General features: G+C 43.2%; 1 protein-coding gene across 1 annotated transcript in view; it reads right to left on the reverse strand.

Annotated features, from left to right (window-relative positions):
- Positions 1–20,942, reverse strand: part of CAPN7 (calpain 7) — a 91,567-nt gene that overhangs the window by 39,639 nt on the left and 30,986 nt on the right. Inside the window, exons 7-11 of the mRNA XM_088462794.1 lie at positions 20,156–20,282; positions 16,552–16,637; positions 14,968–15,061; positions 7,906–8,052; positions 6,819–6,925 (exon numbers count right to left, since the gene is read on the reverse strand). Of these exons, the coding sequence (XP_088318920.1) occupies positions 6,819–6,925; positions 7,906–8,052; positions 14,968–15,061; positions 16,552–16,637; positions 20,156–20,282 (561 nt within the window). The remainder of the gene's footprint in view (positions 1–6,818; positions 6,926–7,905; positions 8,053–14,967; positions 15,062–16,551; positions 16,638–20,155; positions 20,283–20,942) is intronic.

A 20,942-nucleotide genomic window follows, 5' to 3' on the forward strand; every position in this document is an offset into this window, starting at 1 on the left:
TGACATCACCCTTAAGGAGGGTATCCACTAGGCAATTTTAGCAAGCGGTTGCACGATAACGGCGTCGATATCGTGCAATCACTTGCAAATCGCGCATGCATCATGCATATTTTGGTCGGAAGCAACCAGCGATGCGCGTGTACGCTGGTCGTTTCCGACATCTATCATCACCCGTACATGCTGGTCAACCTGGCGATCCCGTCAGGTTCAGCATGTGCGGGGATGAGGGATGTGCCTGGACTGAACGAGTGAACATTCAGTCTAGGCACATCACTAGATATACAAACGAGAGCACGATTGCAATGTCCTAATCGTGCTCTCGATTGTATATCTAGTAGTGTACACCGCCTTAACACTGATGATGCGTTGCCACCTCATCCCTTTGATAAGGGACATATATGAATTACACAGATTATGAGGCTAGCTGACTTTAAATCTCCATTTCACCTGATTTTAATCAGCCAAAAACCTGTGTAATTCATGTGTGTCCCTTTATTAAAAGGGATCTTCTGGCAACTACAGTGCTATTTTTATCTTAGCGTCAGGACCCCAGGCTTTGTATTCTGTATTTAAACACAGATTTCATGGAACATTAGTGCAGCTAAACTATGAACACTCACATGTAATGTCCACTGCTACTGCCTGCGGGAGGGGTACAGGATTCTGGCACTCGGTATTCTGGCGGTCAGAATCCTGACGCCGGCATCCTGACAGGTTTAGGATACCGTCACTTGTCGGTCAGTAAGCTAACCCTCCCCCTACCTCTCCACTGCCTAAACCTAACCCTCCCCCTTAGTGCCTAACCCGTAACCCCAATACTTACCGCCGACATGCCGGGATTCTGACAAGTGTTGGGATTCCGGCGCCGGCATTCGGACTGTCGGAATTATAACTACATCTCCTCCCTGCTATGGTAATGTAGCCAGTACTTTGAAAGTGGCCAACCTGGCTTTGCTTTACAAAAAAATAAATCCTCTTTAAATCTAGTGGCCATCACCAAAATCTCGCCGCTACCCACAGATCACAGGCTATTACTATTGGGCTCCTGTCTCATGTACATAAAGAAAAAAAAAACAAGGAAACAAAAGTATAATAAATGCCCAAGCGACAAAGAAATCACAAACAAGTGACAGTCAAGCATTCGCAAACAGACATGGGGACCATCATCAGTTATTTGCACCTGCTCATGACCACACACAAATATTATTATTATTTATCCTAGTCTGCATTTGCTAGCAATTGTGCAATCATGTTCTTACTGTACTGGACGTACATTACAACACCCATTACTCGCCTATCTATATGCAATAAGTGACAGAATCACACAAATCTGCATGGGTGCATATGTGTCCTCCCATTGTGCTGGGCAGAGTGAGATCACGTATTTTACACTACAGAAATGGCATATTACTCACTAGTAATCAGACGGGGAACATACAAGTACAGATTTCCCAGAGATACAGAACATGGGTCACGCACCTTAGGTGTCCATATTAACATGGCGCAACAGAAACCACAAAAGGTACTGCCACCCACAGCAACCAAATACCCATTCTTATCAATCTTCTGCCATATAATCTAAACCAAATGTATAATTTATGGACAGTGTAGTTTGCACAAATACAGAAACATAATCTGACGGCAGAAAAGAACCTAGGATCACACAAATCTGCATAATCATATAGAAGTGTGTCCACTTTTCTGGGCATGTACAGAGCAATTTGACGCAGGTCACATATTCTAAACAACCAGGGATTGTACTATTTGTCTACATCACTTGCTTACCAGACACTGCGCTGGCCTGGAGGACATAATTGGTATAAAAATATATAATGATATCTGCGTTTTGTTAAATATGACAGGGGTGCTTCTCTAAGAATCACACAAGCATTTATTTACATTTAACACAATTAACCACTAAAAGCTAAAAAAATAAAAACCATATAAAATGTAAAACTTATATAGATATTAGCACAACATACAGCCGTTATTGATTCAATAGCTTTTTAGAAGTATTAAGATACAGCTTGCATATAATAATACTATTTTCTATGCTGGAACATATTTAGGAAGCCAGTAACAAATTTGGATACACTTCAGTGATTAGTCACCAATGAGGAAAAGCTATAATACTGTCCTTAGGAACTCTGGTTAGGAGGAAACTAACCCCCCATAAAGGTACACTAGATGGACAAAAGTAAACGGACGCCTGACCATTACACCAAGAGGGACTGTAATGACATTGTATTCAAATGGCGTTGGTCCCCCTTTTCCACTGGATTTTGAAGTGTTTCAGTGGGAATGTGTGCTCATTCATTCTGTAGAGCAGTTATGAGATCAGTCACTGATGTTAGACGAGAAGTCCTGGCTCGCAATCTCCATTCCGGTTCATCCCAAAGGTGCTTGATGGGGTTGAGTTCAGGGCTCTGTGCGGACCATTCAAGTTCTTCCACATTAAACTCATCAAACCATGTCTTTAGTCCTTGCTTTGTGCACTGGGGCAGGGTCATGTTGGAATAGAAAGGGCCTTCCCCAAACTGTTGCCACAAAGTTGGAAGCATAGCATTGTCCAAAAGGTCTTGGTATGCTGAAGCATTAAGATTGCCCACCACTAGAGATAAGGGGCCTAGCCCAAACCCTGAAAAACAGCCCCATACCATTATCCCTCCTTCACCAAACTTCACAGTTGGCACAATGCAGTCAGGTAACGTTCTATCGGCATCTGCCAAATCCAGACTTGCCCATCTGAATGTCAAACAGAGAAGCATGATTCGTCACTCCACAGAACTCTTTTCCACTGCTCCACAGCCCAGTGTAGGTGTGCTTTACCCCACTCCATCCGACGTTTGGCATTGGACTTGGTGATGTGAGGCTTGCATACAGCTGCTCGGCCATGGAAACCCATTCCATTATGCTCCCGCAACACAGTTTTTGTGCTTACATTAATGCCAGTGAAAGTTCGGAACTCTTTAGCTATGGAATCAGTAGAGCGTTGATGACTTTTACGCACCATGCACCAGTCGTTGACCCCACTCTGTGATTTTGTGTGGTCTTCTGCTTCGAGGCTGAGTTGCTGTTGTTCCTAAATGCTTCCACTTTCTAATAATATCACTTACAGTTGACTCTGGAGTATCCAGCAGGGATGAAATTTCACGAACAGTCTTATTGCAAAGGTGGCATCCTAACACAGTACCACACTTGAAGTCACTGAGTTCTTCAGAATGACCTATTTTGTATCACAAATGTTTGCAAATGGAGACTGCATGGCTCGGTGCTTCATTTTATACACCTTTGGCAACGGGTCTGATTGAAACCTCAACTCAATGTGGCCAAATACTTTTTTCCATACAGTGTGTAAAAAAAGTCTCTAGAGGAGGGACGAAGCGCGTTGATCTAAACCAAGCTAAACTCTAATTTAACCTACATCTCGTCTAAATCCTGCCAGGGTACTCCCTTCTTAATGTGATCGATCGCTGTGTGAAAGAGAAAGCTTGTTACTTAGGAAACACTGAGCCGCTTCTACTACGAACAGACAAGCCCGCAAGTAGGAGTCCAACACTGCTGTGCTGTGACTAGTCGGCCCCACAGAGGGAGAACAGCGTGCAGATTCCAGATCGCTGCAAGTGCTCCCGCGGCCGCCCGGCCCATTCAGTCTTACCGGCTATTAATTATCAGAGGTGCGCACCCTGTCCTGGTTAGAAGATAGTTGTCATTCACCCTTCTCCGCTGGTGAGTATTGGATATCAAAACTCTTATACCATTACAAACAGTTAGTGTTGCTACACAAGTTACATTGTAGCAATCGTACAAACAAGCACTTGTGGATTTTATCTAAGCCCGTTCCTTGAAATAGAAATAATCTATGAAAACAACTACACTGGTATTTTAAAAGAGACTTAATTATCTACAAATCGATATTATTTATCACAGGAGTCCCCAATGTTCATACTATTCTACACGTAATTAAGGTTAAAAGACTTGTATTATTCACTATCCACCAAACATTCTTTATTGTGGTTTTTTATGTATATCTTTTTTATCCTGCTCAATACCTTATGCTGCTATTATTATTGTGAGTGTTATATGTGATTGTATACATGTTTAATAATAAATTGGTATGTTAACTATAGCCATTCCTCTATTAATCAATCAATTATTTACATTTTTTTTTACTTTTTTACTTTATCTCTATAGCTATATGTTCCACTGGCGCAGTCTTTTCCTAAAATTTCTAGTCATTTCTCTGTTTAAGGACTTTGGCAATAAGTCCTTAAAGACGTGTTGCAGGTGGAATAGTGGAATATACATTTATTTAAATAATTTATTCAGTTTTTATATTCTATTATTAATATTTAAAACACTTTGTTTGTTATTGAACTTGACCAGAATTAGAGATGTCCTACCTAATAACTTTGAGAGCCAGAATTTAGAGTGTTTTACACTCTTTTGTGTATAATAGGGCCCCATTTACTTATGAACGAAATACCAGAGGTAATTTTCGTTTAGTATCACTGTGATACAAACGAAAATGCCACTGGTATTTAGTAATACTTACCCCTCCGGCGAGGTACGATGAAGTCCAGAGAAATCCTTGTCCTCGGCGAGGTCTTCCGCTGGGCTGCTGGCAGCGACAGGGATCCAGTGTTATGCGCATGCGTGACGGTCCGTCTGCGCATGTGTATGACACGGAGACCCGACAGTGCCTGGAAAGCTTCGCTGAGACCGGAAAGGCACCGGCGGGTCTCCATCGGCAATAGGGGCCGCAGCACTCTCGCAGACTAAAAGATGGCGAGAGCGATGCTGTACAAACAGCGGTAATCTAAGAATACCGCTGTTTACTAAATATAGAAAGGTGGCATAACCCCTTTAGCAAGCGCTAAAGGGGTTATTTTTCGTTAGTAAATGGGGCCCTAGATCTTTTGCAACTGCCACATACTGACCATGCTGACTAGTAGTAATCTAGGTGCATATTATTCCACTAATGTGGAGGTATACACCTTTATATTATGTTTTAACCTCCTCTGATTGGATCTTGCTGTAGCCTCTAATTCTCTATATAATTCTCTATATAACAGCCGCATTTCATTAGCGTATCATTTTGACTTCCTGTTGCTTTTACATGTGGCACAAAGTTCTGTTGTCATTAAAGAAATGTGTTTATGTTCCACTGTTCCTGCATTCCACTTATCCATTCTCACCCTGTCAGAGTCTCATAAATAATTCCTCATATGAAAAAAAAGCCAGCTCCAGCCTTTCTAACATCTAATCCTTTGTTTTGCTGTGGTTCTGCCTCATCACTGCCTGATTATTAGACCACACTGACCCATGGTCACTAGATCCCCCTCCTAAAGACACTTGATACAAATCTCGGTTCATGACAACTATAGTATCACATGTGCGGTCACCTATTATAATTGAGAGTTTCTACTATTGTAACAGGAATGAACGGTGCATGTCTTACTGAAGGGCTCCCATGACATATGCTGACATTTGACTTGACATTATGATGGCAGAATACCTGGCAGTCTGTTGTACACCGTTAACAAGCTCTGCTAAGATGTCAAAACACAGTTTTAAAAATAGCTTTCCTCCTGGCCAAAAATACATTTATCTTATCAACTGTGTGCAACACTAGAAAGATGGGAATATAGGCAGTGATAGGAAAGAGGAAAAGTGATCAATATTCAAACATTAATAATAATAATAATAATAATAAACACATTGATAACAGTCCTGTAACCCACAATGCCTAGTCAACTCGCTCCTGAGTCAGCCTGTACCACCTCCCCTTTCTTCCATCACCTAATTTAAAAGACAAAATCCTTACCATTCCACAAGCTATCCCAATGCCAGACCCCAGCATCCACCCATCTCCTGCAGTCCCCAATTCTTCATCACTTCATTCCTCCCAGTAACCAAGGACAAAGCACTTATCGCACATCCCACCCCACAACCTGCCCTCTTGACACGATTACATCTCTCCCCACTGCATGCATCTATGCTTCTTTAAACCATGATAACCAGCCTTATCTAATGTACAACACTTCACTACAACAGCCTTCGTGACACAGTTCTTTGTTGCTTCACTTCCTTCCATTCAAACACTCCTTCACCTCTTGCACATTCCTCCTCCATTTACACTATCTGTATGGGTCCAGCAAGACTGTTCTCCGCCCTCTGTTTTTCTCACCATGCACCTTTTTTCTTGGTGAACGGATTCACTTATTTGGTCCCCACTATGCGGAGGACAACGAAATTTAACCCCTTACTAGTCACCTTTCCTACTATCTTGTCTCACCAACTGTCCCTCTGTTGTTTCCACATGGATCTCCCAACACTGCCTACACCTCAATGTGTCCAAAAAGGAGCATACCATCATCTACCCTCCTCCCAGAGTCACCACCTGCCCTCAAATTTCCGTCACTATCTGGGTGTCACCCTTGAATATGTCCTTCAATTTACTCCTCGCAACCTGTCTCTCTTGCAGCCCTGTCACCTGGATATTCTAAACATTGCTAGACCCAATCTTCTCAGCATCTCCCACCTCCATTTCTGTAACCGCCAAGAGGTCAACCCTGAGCCTTAGTGGAAACTTTGGCTTATATTGCAAGAAAACCTTGAAAATAAAAATCTTACTCAGTTTTAACAAAGCCTACTAAGAACACATTCATACATTGTATACTACAATTTGTAAATAAGTAGTGTGTGCTGCATATAATATATTAATTTTCACTTGGCAGCGGTCAAACTCCAGTTACTCCAGTTCAACACGGTTTATGACGTAATATCACATTATATTGGCATTGTTAGGGTTATACCGATGATACAGCATTTTAAAAGTGCTTTTTTTGTCAAAGGCTTGATTGTCAGAGTGCATAGCAATCCTCTCCGGTATCCATCCAGTCAGTGCATGTAGATCAATGTTCTGTGAGGCAAACATGGAGGTAATGTTAGTATGCTTTTACCAGTGCTCAGTATAAATCCTGACACACTTTTACCCAATAAGGGAACTACTTAAAGAAGACATGGTTTATACTAAGGGCCAGAATTACATTAATGGAGCTAGTTGGCACACAGCCCTTTAAAACCCTTAGCCCCTCCCCATCCAGTGACCACATTTCTTTTACACAGAAGAATATAATGGCAATATCCCAGCAAATAAACGAAGCTCATTTTCTTTTGTTTAGTTTGCTTACATAACTAATTATAAAAAAGGTTCTATGTGCAGAAAGCAGGAAAAGGGCTCTACACCTCATTCATGTCCCTAGGCCGAGACCTACTTCCTTTATTGCCAAATCCAGCCCAGCATCCAGTAGCTCAGAGAGTTTCCTAAACTCCGTAAATACAGTCAAGGTTTTAAGGATATCCATGCTTAAGCACAGGTGACTTAATTAGTACATCAGTCAACTTGATTTAACCATCTGGACAAGCATGGGTATCTTTAAAACTTGGACAGTAATGGAGGAGATTGGGAATCTCTGCACTAGCCAATACTTTTTAATCCGTTGAATAAAGTTGGTCTGGTTGTCATTGTGGTTTCTTCTCAAAGCATTAGGGTGAAACATTCTAAACTTGTTTTTTGTACCCACCACCTACCAATAAACACAAATTTATTTCCTCTTACACCATAGATGGAATAGAGGGTAAACAGAATGTTTGCACTGATTAGGGTAGAACATTGATGGCCAGGACTCCATCTCTTAAATCATGAACGATATAAAGAGAAACACTTTGCAATTGATGTTTCTGAATAAATGTTTCTGGAGTCAGGCCGGATTATTGGCTGAATAAAGAACACTAAACAGCACAATAAAAATAAAATAGGTTAATGATGGTGATTCTTGATGGAAGCTAAGATATGTGAAAAATAACCAATCACCATTTTTAGCTAGGGATCTATCTTACCGAATTAGATCCGGGGAAATCATACCCTCCCATCACTTTCATGTAGGCCTTTTCAATCAGGGCCACCCACAGTTCATTCTTGTTGTTAGAATATGAGCACAGCAACTCTCCATTGTGATCCACAGGCAGAAAATCATCAATAATGACCTGTAACACAAACCAAGCATCAGTAATAGAGACATATGCACTATTTGTTTCCGTTACTGTAGTATTATCCATCAGATCATTCCTATAACATAATGGGAAGCTGGTGCCCTAGTACCTGGCTGGTACTTGCAAAACCAATATCCTCTATATCAGGATGTCTGACTATGGCTTGCAGGTAATTGCGTCCCGCCACCTCCTGCATCGAGCCCATTTAGTTCTAGAAGGGCTGGATGTTTGAGCCAAGGAAGTTTATGCTGCTCTGCCTCCTATAGCTAAGTGAGAGACTGGTGAGTTGGGACTCTTTCAGTGCTGTTCTTCGATTCCCACCATCCGCAACCATTTCTAATTGAATCTCAGCTCCATTGAGCACAGCCTCCACTGCTTCTATACTCTGCATCTCATTACCACCTATAGTAGTCTATGGTACACACATGTACTGACATGTGTTATGCATATTTAACTGTGGACACTGCTGTGAAGTCAATTTTGAATTAGGAGCACTGATGTGTGGCTTATAAAGTGGTTGCAGTGTGGTGTGGCATATGAATTTGGGGCAAAGAGGTCTGGCACATTATGAATTGGGAGCTCTGAGGCTCTCAGGCAGAATATCAATTGGGATCACTACTGTGTGGCATATTATGAATTTGGGGCACAGATGTGTGGCATAATAACAATTAGGATCACTACTGTGTGGCATATTATGAATTTGGGGCGCAGATGTGTGGCATAATAAGAATTAGGATCACTGCTGTGGGGTATATGAATTTGGGGCACAGAGCTGTGGCATTATTTGGGGCACAGATGTGGCATATTATGAATTGGGGCACTGCTGTGTGTATATTATGCATTTCTTCACACTGAGTAAAATAAAATTTAAATCTAAAATCATTAAAAATACATTTATTTCAAGATATAATTTTAGTGTGTATTAGAATAAGATTGAAGTAATTTCCTTAATATGGCACTCCAAGAAAATGGTTGGATGCTCCTACTTTATATGACTGTACATAATAAGCCTGAATAGAGCACATTCAGCTAAAGGGGTAATTTTCCCCCTGGACAAACTAAGCTACTCAAGTGGGGCAAACGCTGTTTTGTTAGCATGCAGGGGAAATACGGCCCGTTTGTAAGCCTGCACTTTCCTCTACACTCTCATCGATCCACACATTTTATTTCATTCTTTTTCCCTTGCAGCATAACATGGTTTTGCCAATGTGCAAAATTCTAAATGAGGCCCATTATGTATATATAAAGAATAGGTGCATTATGGTGTAAGACATCTGCCACCACTTAGCCCTGAATTTATTTCTTTTCTCCAGTGTCCCCATAAAATGGGATTTTGGTACTTACCGGTAAATCCTTTTCTCTGATTCCACAGGGGACACTGGAGGTGCTTACGCTGGGGTATAGAGGCGTGGTTAGCTGGAGCTGGCACTAATTAATTCAGAAGTGTGAGGCTCCTCCCCCTCTATTCCCCACCAGCCCTCAGTTTAGAAAATGAAGACCGAGAGGAGATGGAGAACAACAGGAGTGAAAAAGGAGAAATATCACACAACAAAACCATACAACATACGGAACTAACAGGCAGGTGAAGAGCGCTGAGGTGGGCGTCCAGTGTCCCCTGTGGAATCAGAGAAAAGGATTTACCGGTAAGTACCAAAATCCCATTTTCTCTTTCATCCACTAGGGGACACTGGAGGTGCTTACGCTGGGGACGTCCCAAAGTTTTCCCCACGGGCGGGGGCGCTCTGACGAACCTGCAGAAAAAGGCGGCCAAAACTTGTGAACCAATGACCAAGTGGCCGCACGGCACCATTGTAAGTGGAGGCACCTGCACCCACAGAACGTGTGGGGCCGACTATCATTACTGACATCACTTGACTACGGAGAGCTCAACCCACATCAAGGGTAGAAGACACACCCGAGCAGTCTACCAAAGGAGGCACCACCAAAGGTTGGCTTGTGTGGGAAGCCGACCTCACCTCAGGGAGGAAAGCGGCTACCATCCTGAGTACCGCCCTATATGCATGAAACACAAAGTAAGGACTCTTATAGGGCAGAGCCCCCCCATTCCGAAACACTGCACGCCAAAGCCAAAGCCAAGAGAAGCCCCAAGGAGCTATAGGTGGTAGAAAAGGTGGCAGCTCCCGCAACACCCCCTGAAGAAATGGCTGCATCTCAGGCATGAGGCGCAACGTACGGTGAAAGAAACCTGCACTTTAGAAGATCCCAATCGCAGGCCAGAAGCTAATCTGGTCTGGGGAAAAAAAAAAAAACGGGACAACTGCAAAGTCCTAGACAGAAAGCCTCGACCGGTACCCCTGTCATATAAGAGCGCCCGATTCGATGATAATGCACAGCCGTAACCGGTTTCCTGGCGCGAAACATGGTGGGAAAAAATAAAAATGAGTCTGTGATGCTTTTCGTCCTAAAATATCGGTTCAAGAGCCACCCCGTAAAATGCAGTTGTGCTAATTTGGGGTGGACGAAAGGACCCTGTTGCAGAAGGTCCGGGAGAAGAGGAAGAGGCCACAGGACTTTTGCCAGGAGAGACTGAAGGTCCGGGAACCAACTACTCTGAGGTAAGTTCGGAGCCACGAGAAGACTGAGGCCTACTTGTGTTTTATTCTATTTTGTAAACGAGGAATTAGTAGAATCGGAGTAAACCGGTAATCCAAGTTGTAGGACTGCTAGCGTGTTGACTGCCGTCGCCTGCGGATCCCGAGTAGTTGACACGTATGCTGGGAGCTGATGATTCAATCTGGATGCCATGGGAGGTCCACCTGAGGATGACTGCATTGACGCACGAGTGCGTGGGAGACGTCTGGATAAAGCTTCCCTTCCCCTAGGGATGGATGTCCTGGCGACTTAGGTACTCTGTTTTCCAGTTGTCCACTCTAGGGATGGATACTGCCGACAGGATTACTGACTGACTGTCGGCCCACCAGAGAATCTGAGTTACTTCTCGCATGGCCATGAGACCTCGAGTTCCACCCTGGCGGTTGACGTAAGCGACTACCGTCGCTTTGCCTGACTGAACTCTCCCCGGAAGAGACCTTAGCAACTTTGTTGCTTGTAGCAGAGCACAGTAAATTACTCTGAGTTCCAACTCACTTATGGGCCGCACTGTTTCCAGAGGGGACCAACGAACCTGAAAGTGATAGTCAAGGACCACTGCTCCCCAGCCTCGGAGGCTGGCGTCTGTAGTCAGTTTCTGAAATTCCAGGCCGCCAAGAGATTGTTGGATTGTGTCCACCAGAGTAGACCAGTAGCCGGGACAAAATGGATCCGTCGATGATACAGGAGAGACCCTGACCCCTTTGATAGCAGGTCTAGCTGGAACACTCGGGAGTAGAATCGTCCGAATTGTAGTGCCTCGAAAGCAGCTATCATCTTCCCCAAGAGACGTAAACCAAGAAGCATGGACACCCTCTTTGGTCTGAGGACTAGCTACCAGATATCCTGGCTTAGTCTACCAGAATGAAAATCCTCTGCAATGCCGTATCCAGGATCATCTCCAGAACTGGAGTCTCTGGGACGGACTGATGTTGGATTTCTAGAAATTGATTATCCAACCATGTTGGATAGGAGTCTGGTATGTCAGGTAGGCGTGGTCCAAGAAAAGAGATTCTGATGGAGCCTTGAATAATAGGCTTTTAGGTGAAAATGCGGGAAACCGTGAATAACCCTAACTGCAACGCCCAAAACTGTTAGTGATTTTTTTTTTTTAAATTGGAAAACGCAGGAAAGCCTGATGCGGTTCCCCAATGGGAACATGGAGATGAGCATCTACTATATCCAGGGAAATTAGGAACTCCGCTGGTTCCAACTCGCAAGACAGACTGAAGTGACTCCATTTTGAAACGATACATCTTCAGATACTAGTTTAAAGACTTTAGGTTTAAGATGGCTCTGACTGAACCATCCAGCTTGGGCATCACACAAAGGTCTGAGTAAAGCCCCATACCACGCTGATGCACTGGAACCGGAACAAGCACAGTTGATTGTTGCAGAGACTGGACAGCCTCTTGCTGACCAAGCCTGTTGAAAAGACCTTAAGCGAGTTCTGTACCTGTCGTGCAACCTTTTGTGGATGACCTCTACCTCTGCCACCCCGTGCCTACTTGGGAGCACCTCGGCCCTTACCGTGAAAGAGCTGTGGAGCATGAAAAGACTGAAACGAGGGACCAGAGTAAGGCCTCCTGGATCCAAAGCATATCACCAGTGAACTGTAAATCTTCAACAGCCCTTCTGGATTCTGCGTCCACCTGCCAAGAGCGCAACCAGAGAGCTCTGCAGGCAGAAATGGCAGAAGTGGATATGAGAGTACTGATCTGACTGCATGCTCTGGATGTATCAGAGTCCAAGCTTGTATTCAACTGCTCCGCCCAGCCAACTACCGCTTTGTTAATCCAGGCGCTAACAAATATAGATCTAAGTTGAACCCACCCCTGTAGTATAAATAGATCGCAGTGTTGTTCCAACTACGATAAGAAGGGGGTCCCCATGGTACATTTAGGACCTGCCAGACTGCCAGAGAAGAGAGGTGTAGAGGTGTTTGTTAAGTAAAGTAGCACCCGGCATTGGAAGCGTAGTTTTCTTAGAAAGACGGAAAACAGACGCATCTACCGGAGAATATGTTATTCTTTTCATTATCTATGATGGAAAAGTGGGTAACTGGGGGGGAAACGAAGAGGACTCTGTAACCTCTTATACGGTTGTTTCAAGGTCGCTGAAAACCATCCGAAAAGCTGTTGTGAGAAAGGAAAAACAGCCAACCTCTTTGGTTGGTTACCAAAAAGATTAAAAATTTCTGAGTAGCAGGAACAGATTTTAAATTCTGATTCACGGATCCTCATGAACGTGGAGTTCCTCGTCTGACTTTTCTGACTGTAGGACAGTCGTCAGAGGACGCTTTTGAGTAGGTTTTTTTTCTTTTTGTAATAGAAAATGGAGGGTACAGTAGCCGCAGTACCTATTATCCTCTGGTTTTGACAGATGATGCCCTGTGAGGGCAGCAAGGGGCTCGTCTCAGACCTTTCCAGAGGGGAGAGCATAAAACCCCTTCAGCAGCTGTACCTGGAAGTGACGTGAGTGAGGGCAGAAGTGGAGGCTTCTGCCCACACTTTCCAGGAAAAGAAAGTCGGCCCCTTGCGGTCTCGCATCGCTGGCCACGCTGCGGGCACGGTGGCTCACATCGCTCGCCACAAGGATGTATTCCCCCTCTATGCTCACTTGGATGGTAGGGAATGACGTTGGACACTGGCAGATGACGTCATCGTACAATTATGGAAAGGAATCTATCTCTTCCCCCTCCCAGAGGCACGGAGGAAGTAACCTCACATGCATGTGACGCACTCAGTGTGTAACCTCAGCACTGAGCTTCCCTTCCGCTCCCAGGGAGGTTGAGACCTACTCATTACTGCTATCACGTCAGCAGCCCATGGTGAAGCAGAAATAGCCATGGAAGGGACTATTATTAAACAAGGATGACATAATGTGGAGCCAGTAGCATGTGGCTTAGTTTGTTTGTTATGATATTAGAACAACCAAAACAGCTTTTGAGAAGCCTATTGCTTGCCATTTAATATACACACTAATATAGACACTAATATACACAGACTGTATTTAGACTATAGGTGGGAAACAGAGGAGGATAAACAACTCCACAGCCTACAGATTAGCTCCCCTGCTCACTATACACCTTTTAGTGTATATAATTTATCTCACTGGGATCTGAACCCAGGACTTTCACACACTGTGTACTGAGCATTAGCTCTCTGAGCCACAGAGCTGTTTCACTTTTAAGGAGAATCCAGCCTTCACTTTACTCAAATGCAACACTACCTAAAAAGGGAGAGATGCAGGCATGCATTAATAAAGACGGCAGACACGCTGTTTGTAACAGCTCCATGCCGATTAGAGAGCGTCTGATTAGGCTCCACCCCCTTTTACATGCTACGGGTGGCTAAAGTGGCTTCTATGTAGCCATTACCATCTCCTGTCAGCCCCGCTTTGCTGCCTCAGCAAAACACGTGTCCAGCGGGAGCTGAGTTGAAGGCACGGAGCAGCGCTGTGTGCCATGTATGTACACAGCCTGTACTACACGCGCTGGGCAGCGGAGGTTGCATTAAGCTTTGAAAATGGCAGACACGCTGTTGTTACAGCTGTATGCCGCTAGTATGGAGAGAGAGAGCCCGCGCGGATATAGGCTCCGCCCCCTTCTTTATGGGAAGGCTTTGCCTGACTGTCCAATATGGCTTCTGCATTTTCCCTGTGTCAGCCCCACAGTGGTGCGCTATCCATTGGGGGCTGAGAGTATAAGAGGTATGGCAGGGAGCAGCGCTGTGCGCTAATAAACCAATACAGAACGTGTCTCACGCTACAAGCGCTTGTAGCGTGGGGGAGCCGGGGGATGCGCAGCTACATACTCACTGCGCTCCCATGGAAGTCTCTCGGCAGGTCAGCACTCTCCTCTTCTTGTTGTGGAGATGTGCTCTGGCGATAAGGAGCTGTCAGTTGCTTTTAGAATAAGCACTGTGCACTCCTTCCTGAACTTTAGAAAAGTCAGGGCGCCAGGTACCCGGACCCCACCTTTGGTATAGGTGGCGAAGGGTACCTAATTGTGTAAAAGATGCTATAAAATAATAAAATAAAATAAAATGTAATGCTGGAGCACAGCATATAGTGACCAGCTCCTAAGGCACATTTTCTAAACTGAGGGCTGGTGGGGAATAGAGGTGGAGGAGCCTCACACTTCTGAATTAATTAGTGCCAACTCCAGCTAGCCACGCCTCTATACCCCAGCGTAAGCACCTCCAGTGTCCACTAGTGGATGAAGGAGATATTTGGAGGCGTTTACCCCATAACAGAACAATTATTAAACATGAATCTAACATACTGTATATAACTTGCCTTTCTGGGTACACCATTAAGATGTAGCTTCACCATATACTTCCCGCAGGGGTTATATTCTGGTTCTCCTCTTTTATTCTGTGGGTAGATGACGCTAAGTGATGAAGGACACACATTAGGAGGCCATATATTGTGCAAATACATTTTACAGTGTATAACCAAAGCTATTAAAGAGCATTTCTTAAGCTACATCCACTGACCCAAATGGGGTACACAGAATTCTCACGTTTTACTACACTTATACACTGTAATAAACAATGACATCACTAATATTTCTGCCAATCTGTAAATATTAGTTTGTATCAGTGGAATATTAAATTTACTGCTTGGTGCTCAAATTGTAGACCATTCCACATACTGATCACCTTTAAAGTCTTCTCCAGCCCACGACACTTCGGGGGCGATTCAAATGTTTTTTAGGTCGTGATAATTAATAAGCGCCCAGTTTGCTATTAAATTGTTGTCGGCGCTCTTTAAATATCGCCCTCTTCGCCGCCTATGAAATGAGGTTTAGCCGTGCAAAACAGCTAAACCTGTCTAAAATTCTGGTTAGGGCGTGCTAACTGCGGTTAGTGCGCCCTAACCAGGGGGTTTCATACACATTTCTGCTCGCACCCTCCTGAGTGCGTGCAGAAATGCCGGCGGGTATCGCGCCCTGACAGAGCAACAATTGAAATGCTCTGTCGGGTGTCTTAAAGAAAACAAACCAGCCGACAGAACATTTGAATCGCCCCCTCATTCCCGATGTACAGTAGTCATGAATACAGCCTCAATAATTTATTGTTTTTCAATAAACAGCTAGAACATACACTAACGTTCATAAAATTATACAATAAGCCCATTATCCCAAGGTCATACTGTACTTACTGATTTGAATAGGAAGTTTACCAGCCATAAACTCTGCAGCTAATGTCTACATTCCCCCCTTATTAAAATGTGTCAGTGTGTGTGTGTGTGTGTGTGTGTGTGTGTGTGTGTGTGTGTGTGTGAATGTGTGTGTGTGTAGAGCACTATATGCAGTCTTCTCATTTGCATAATACTGCAGAATAGGTCTGTTGCTGTACAAACTAATTATAACATAATTATGTGGGTTTAATTTAAGAAAGCAGCATACTCAATAGTATAAAGCTGGGTACACACTGACAGATATATTGGCCGATTAATTGATGGCAGATGACAGCCAATGGCAGATATATCTGTCCATCGGGCAGTGCATACGAGTGGTCCGCTGACCGCCCGTACACATGCAGCAGAGGCTGCGGGGAGGGGGACGGGACACGCCCCCCCAGCCAGCGGAACCCATGGCCAGAAGCAGATGATGGTCGTTCAGTGTGTATGAAGGACTGTCATCTGCAGATATCTGGCAATGTGTACCCACCTTTAGGTAATCTCTTCAGGCTCCAAACATGAAGCTAGGTAGAAATATCAGAACAGATTTAAGGCTTTGTACCAGCACCATTTGCCAACAACCAGAAACTGCACCTCTACATCTCGCAGCAACAATGTAATAACAGTTGGACTACTTCAATTAGATTATGTGACTGCTAGTTATTGTCCCAAACTGAGCATCTATCTCAGGCATACCTTGTAATGAGCTTCTTGTTATAGCGTCTCTCATAAGCAGCGCTAATGGCGAGGGAGGCCACGAAGGAGCAATCTGACACTATTGTCTGGTAACAAATAAGATATAATTTGGTTATTGGAAATGTAAGAAATACATTTACAGCCATAGTACTTTGCTCCAGCAATGCCTATCATGTATCCCACAGACAACACTACCCTCCATTCTCAAGATTACTAATCAAAATTCAGAAGAGATGGTAATAGCCATTAATAACTACAACTACTAGAACACTGTTGAACAAAGTGTAGCAATGCTGGTAAGATTAGTCAGTCCATGAATCACACAAAAGCTTAAACTCCTGCAATAGTCTCTTAGTGCATCACATTTGGCAACTACAAAACCCTTGTTGCCCCATGCCAGAGACCTCAGCGGATTGGGACATCTCACCCCTGAAAGTATAGTAATGGCTTCCGGTCTCCTGATAACTGGTAGGAGGAGAGGTACAGAGCCCTGTCACTTTCCAACATAGGCAATGACTGTGCAGAGCCACAACTCTATTCTTCTAATATGGGTTAAATGAGAAAGCAAACAACATCTTTGGTCAATGCAGAGAAGTGGCTACAGCCCTGCTGGAGGTGACCATTTACAGGACGGGATGCATCAAGCATTGCATTTTGAATGCAATGCGTCCCACCACTGATCGCATGCATAGCGGTGTATATTAAAACCGTATGCATGAAGATTTGCAATTAAAACCCACAAGGGACAGCTCTTCCGGTAAGTGCGTGGCATTATGATCAGGGAGACCCTCTGCACATGTGAGGCCATTATATATATATATATATATATATATATATATATATATATATATACACACACACACACAAATACACACGCAAACACACACACACATATATATATATATATATACATATACATGGCATTGCCTATCGGGAACAAGCTCTGAAATGTTTCACTTTCCATGAGCTTTATGCATATGGGGAATGTAGTCAAACCTCAGAAAGCTGCATATTTGGAGATTTTACCACATTTTTGTGGATAATGCATCCCACCTACAGGTAGATAAGCAATATTTATGCAAATTACAGTAGGTAATAACTAGTAGTTATATATTGTGTAGTTATTTGTTAGAGAACAGTTTAAATAGTGGTGATACCCGTAAAGTACCAGTATTCACACCTCGCGACCACCATATTGTTAATTTTTCCTTGCTCCCCATAGAGGTGCACAGGAAAAACTGATGATGGGTTACTGTAATAAACGATTATGAAGTCAGCCGCCCATCGTCGCTATTTAATTGTGCAGTATACTTTTTAGTTTTCTTTTTAACATCCACTTTACATCTATTTCCTATAGTTACAGGTGACTGTTATAAAATTAGGACTGGGGCACATGGACTGTTCTGATTCAATCAAGTTTTAATAGGTGCAGAAGGTCCATAGATACAAAACAAAGAGACAAAATAAATCTCCCTAACATAGCAAACATGGGATAAGGAAAATTGGAATGGTTTGTTCAGAGAATAAATTTGCTGCGAATACATAAACATCACAACACTGATTGCAGGATCCCCTCAGTAGCGGATAGATCCCCTTCAGTAGATGTACCCTGACGTCATCAGTTACTATCCACGTGGATATAGAGGGGGGGAATATAAACCTGTGGAGAGCGAGCCACTGTGCCCGAAGTGTGGCGAGCAAAACAAGCCACGAAGGGACAAATTTCTTCTTTTGGTGGCCTTTATGTGGATGGAACTGCACTTCCGTCCTTACTTCACGTCACTTCCAGGTACATCTACTGAAGGGGCTCTACTGTATACACTACCGATCCTCCTCTACTGGTGAGAAACCCCAGAACTCTAATGGGCAGTACATTTACTTTATAGACCACGATGGCACGTTTTTTTGAGCCATTTTTTAGGTATAATAACCTGGAAATGGAAGAGGAGAGCTTTATTTCTAAACATTTAACAACTTTGTAAATATTTTTATATACTGAGTGCATATATCCACCCTATATTAGTACTGAAAAGTACACTTTTGAAACAATTGAAAAAAGAGCATGTGACCTAGTACTTCCACGTCAGAGGGCGCATAAATATTAGAATACCAGCAGATGAGTCCAAACCACCCTGTGAGTGACCACACTCGAAATGCGTTGGTGACGGTGTATGGACCCATCTGCACTTACCTGATAAACCTAACTGACCTTCCGTGGACGGCCTGGCAGTTGCCTAGAAGGGAAGGATTCTGGATATCTCCCACTATACTCACTCTGTGGCACCTGACCAGGTGCCGAACACAGTACGGATCAAACTTTTATCAAATAGTCAGTTGGAATTTTTATTATTCATTTATTACTGTGCACTTTATTGTTTTGCCTTTTGTGTACCTAAAAGTGACACTTTGAATTTTTGTTCATGAATAAATATGTATTTGCTTTCCTGACCTGTTACACTATGGTCGTTCTCTTGTTATTTATCGTTTTATGAGAATTTGGATGCACATTGGAATATTTCTTGGTGGAAAACACAGAATATCATTTAATATACGACGCCTCATATATCATGTGGGAACGTGTGTACATCGATGCATCGGATGAATTATATGAAAGAAGGACAAATGACAGATTAGTAGCGCCGCAAGTGTCATACAAACTTTGTGTTTGATTATTGATGTTTATTTGGGACTTGGAGGAAAGCCATCGTTTGAGGCTGTGGCTGCTTGAATCCTAGTGCTCCAGTGCTTGTTTGCAATTTCTATTTGTATTATCTGTAATATGAAACTGCCTTTATAGTTGCAATTATTTTAAATGTTGGTGCTAATTTACAAAACACATTCTGGTTCCGTAATATGGGAATGCAATTTAAATTAAGGATTTAACCCTTTTGCTGCCAAAATACATTACCACATGTATACATACACTTCGTGGCCACATTATATGGTACACCGGTGTGTTACTGTCAATATATAAATAGATAGCCAATCATGTGGGAGCAACTCAAAGCATAAATGTATGTAGACAAAAAGGTACTTTATCCATGAAATGATTGTTGGTGCCAGATAGGGTGGTTTGAGTATCTCAGAAACTGCTGCTCTCCTGGGATTTTCCCAATAAACAGTGGCTACAGCAGCATAAGCCACACCAGGTTCCACTCCTGTCAGCTGAGAACAGGAAGCAGAGGCTACAGTGGGCACAGGCTCACCAAACCTGAACTGTGCCTGGTCTGACGACTCTCTCAATTTATCCTGCAACATGATCTGATGTGAAAGAATACAAATCCATGGAACCATCCTGCCTTGTGTCAACGGTTCAGAGGTCAGTGCACCTCTGCTGTGGTAGGTAAGCAGAAGCCACAACATTGGCTCCTGACCCCAGCTGGTTTATCACTATATATTTTTTATATAATTATGCTCCCAAAGGCAAGTCTCACATAATATACTCATATGATTAACATTCATGCTCCATTAAGAAATATAAACAGAATTAGTGGCAAGATACATCAGATATAAGGCTCAGCTCATTCTAACAATGTGCGACTTACTGTATTTATCTCAGCCACTTTGTGTGTGTATAATAGGACATGAGTTAGTGATGATTTACCTGCTTAATACTGAAACTTGACACAGTGTAGATCATTGTAGGGTTGTTAGTAATTTCATCTGGCCTCACCCACCTGGAAAACATGGCTTTCTGCTTTGGTGATAGTGCCAACTTGCCAAGCTTGTCTCTGAAGTTCAAAAGAAGCTGTTAGTCCTCTAGAATACAGTATGCTACATAAATGCTATCAATACAAACGCTATAAAGGGATTAAGCAGTAGCAATATCATGTCACCAATAAACAGAGAAACAAAGCTGTGTTCATGCTGGCAACACAAAAAGACTGAGCAGCAGAGTCTAGGCAAGATGACAAATGGACTTCAAGCAGCGCAGGACCTGCTGGGCTCCAGCTTTATAACAGCTAAAGTGCAGCTATCGCAGAAACGCCTGACTGATATAGGAGGACTGTGCATCGCATCAATCTATAAAGCCCTGAACACAGCTAAGAAAGGGAATAGAGGGGACCTATGTGTGGTGCTATAATGCTGCTCCAGACATCAAACTGCAAATGAGCACTCCTGTGCTCTCATCTAAATGCAGGCATCTTATATACAATTATCCATCTGTATAATTATGGTTTTTAACATTTTGCCAAACTGCGTTTTTGTATTTTAGAAATAGGGAAATATCTTAACTTCCTTTTCTTGCAACTGTGTGGTTATATGCTTTTTATCTCATTTTAAATGTGAGTGCAACTTGAAAATAAATCTTTTCTATTTCTGGATAGTATTGCACTATGTTCTTTCTTCTCTATTTTGGAGAGATTATACGTGGTCTGAGGGGAAGTGAA

This window comes from Taudactylus pleione, unplaced genomic scaffold (genome assembly GCF_031769625.1).
Source record: "Taudactylus pleione unplaced genomic scaffold, aTauple2 ptg000053l, whole genome shotgun sequence".
NCBI classification, from domain to species: domain Eukaryota; kingdom Metazoa; phylum Chordata; class Amphibia; order Anura; family Myobatrachidae; genus Taudactylus; species Taudactylus pleione.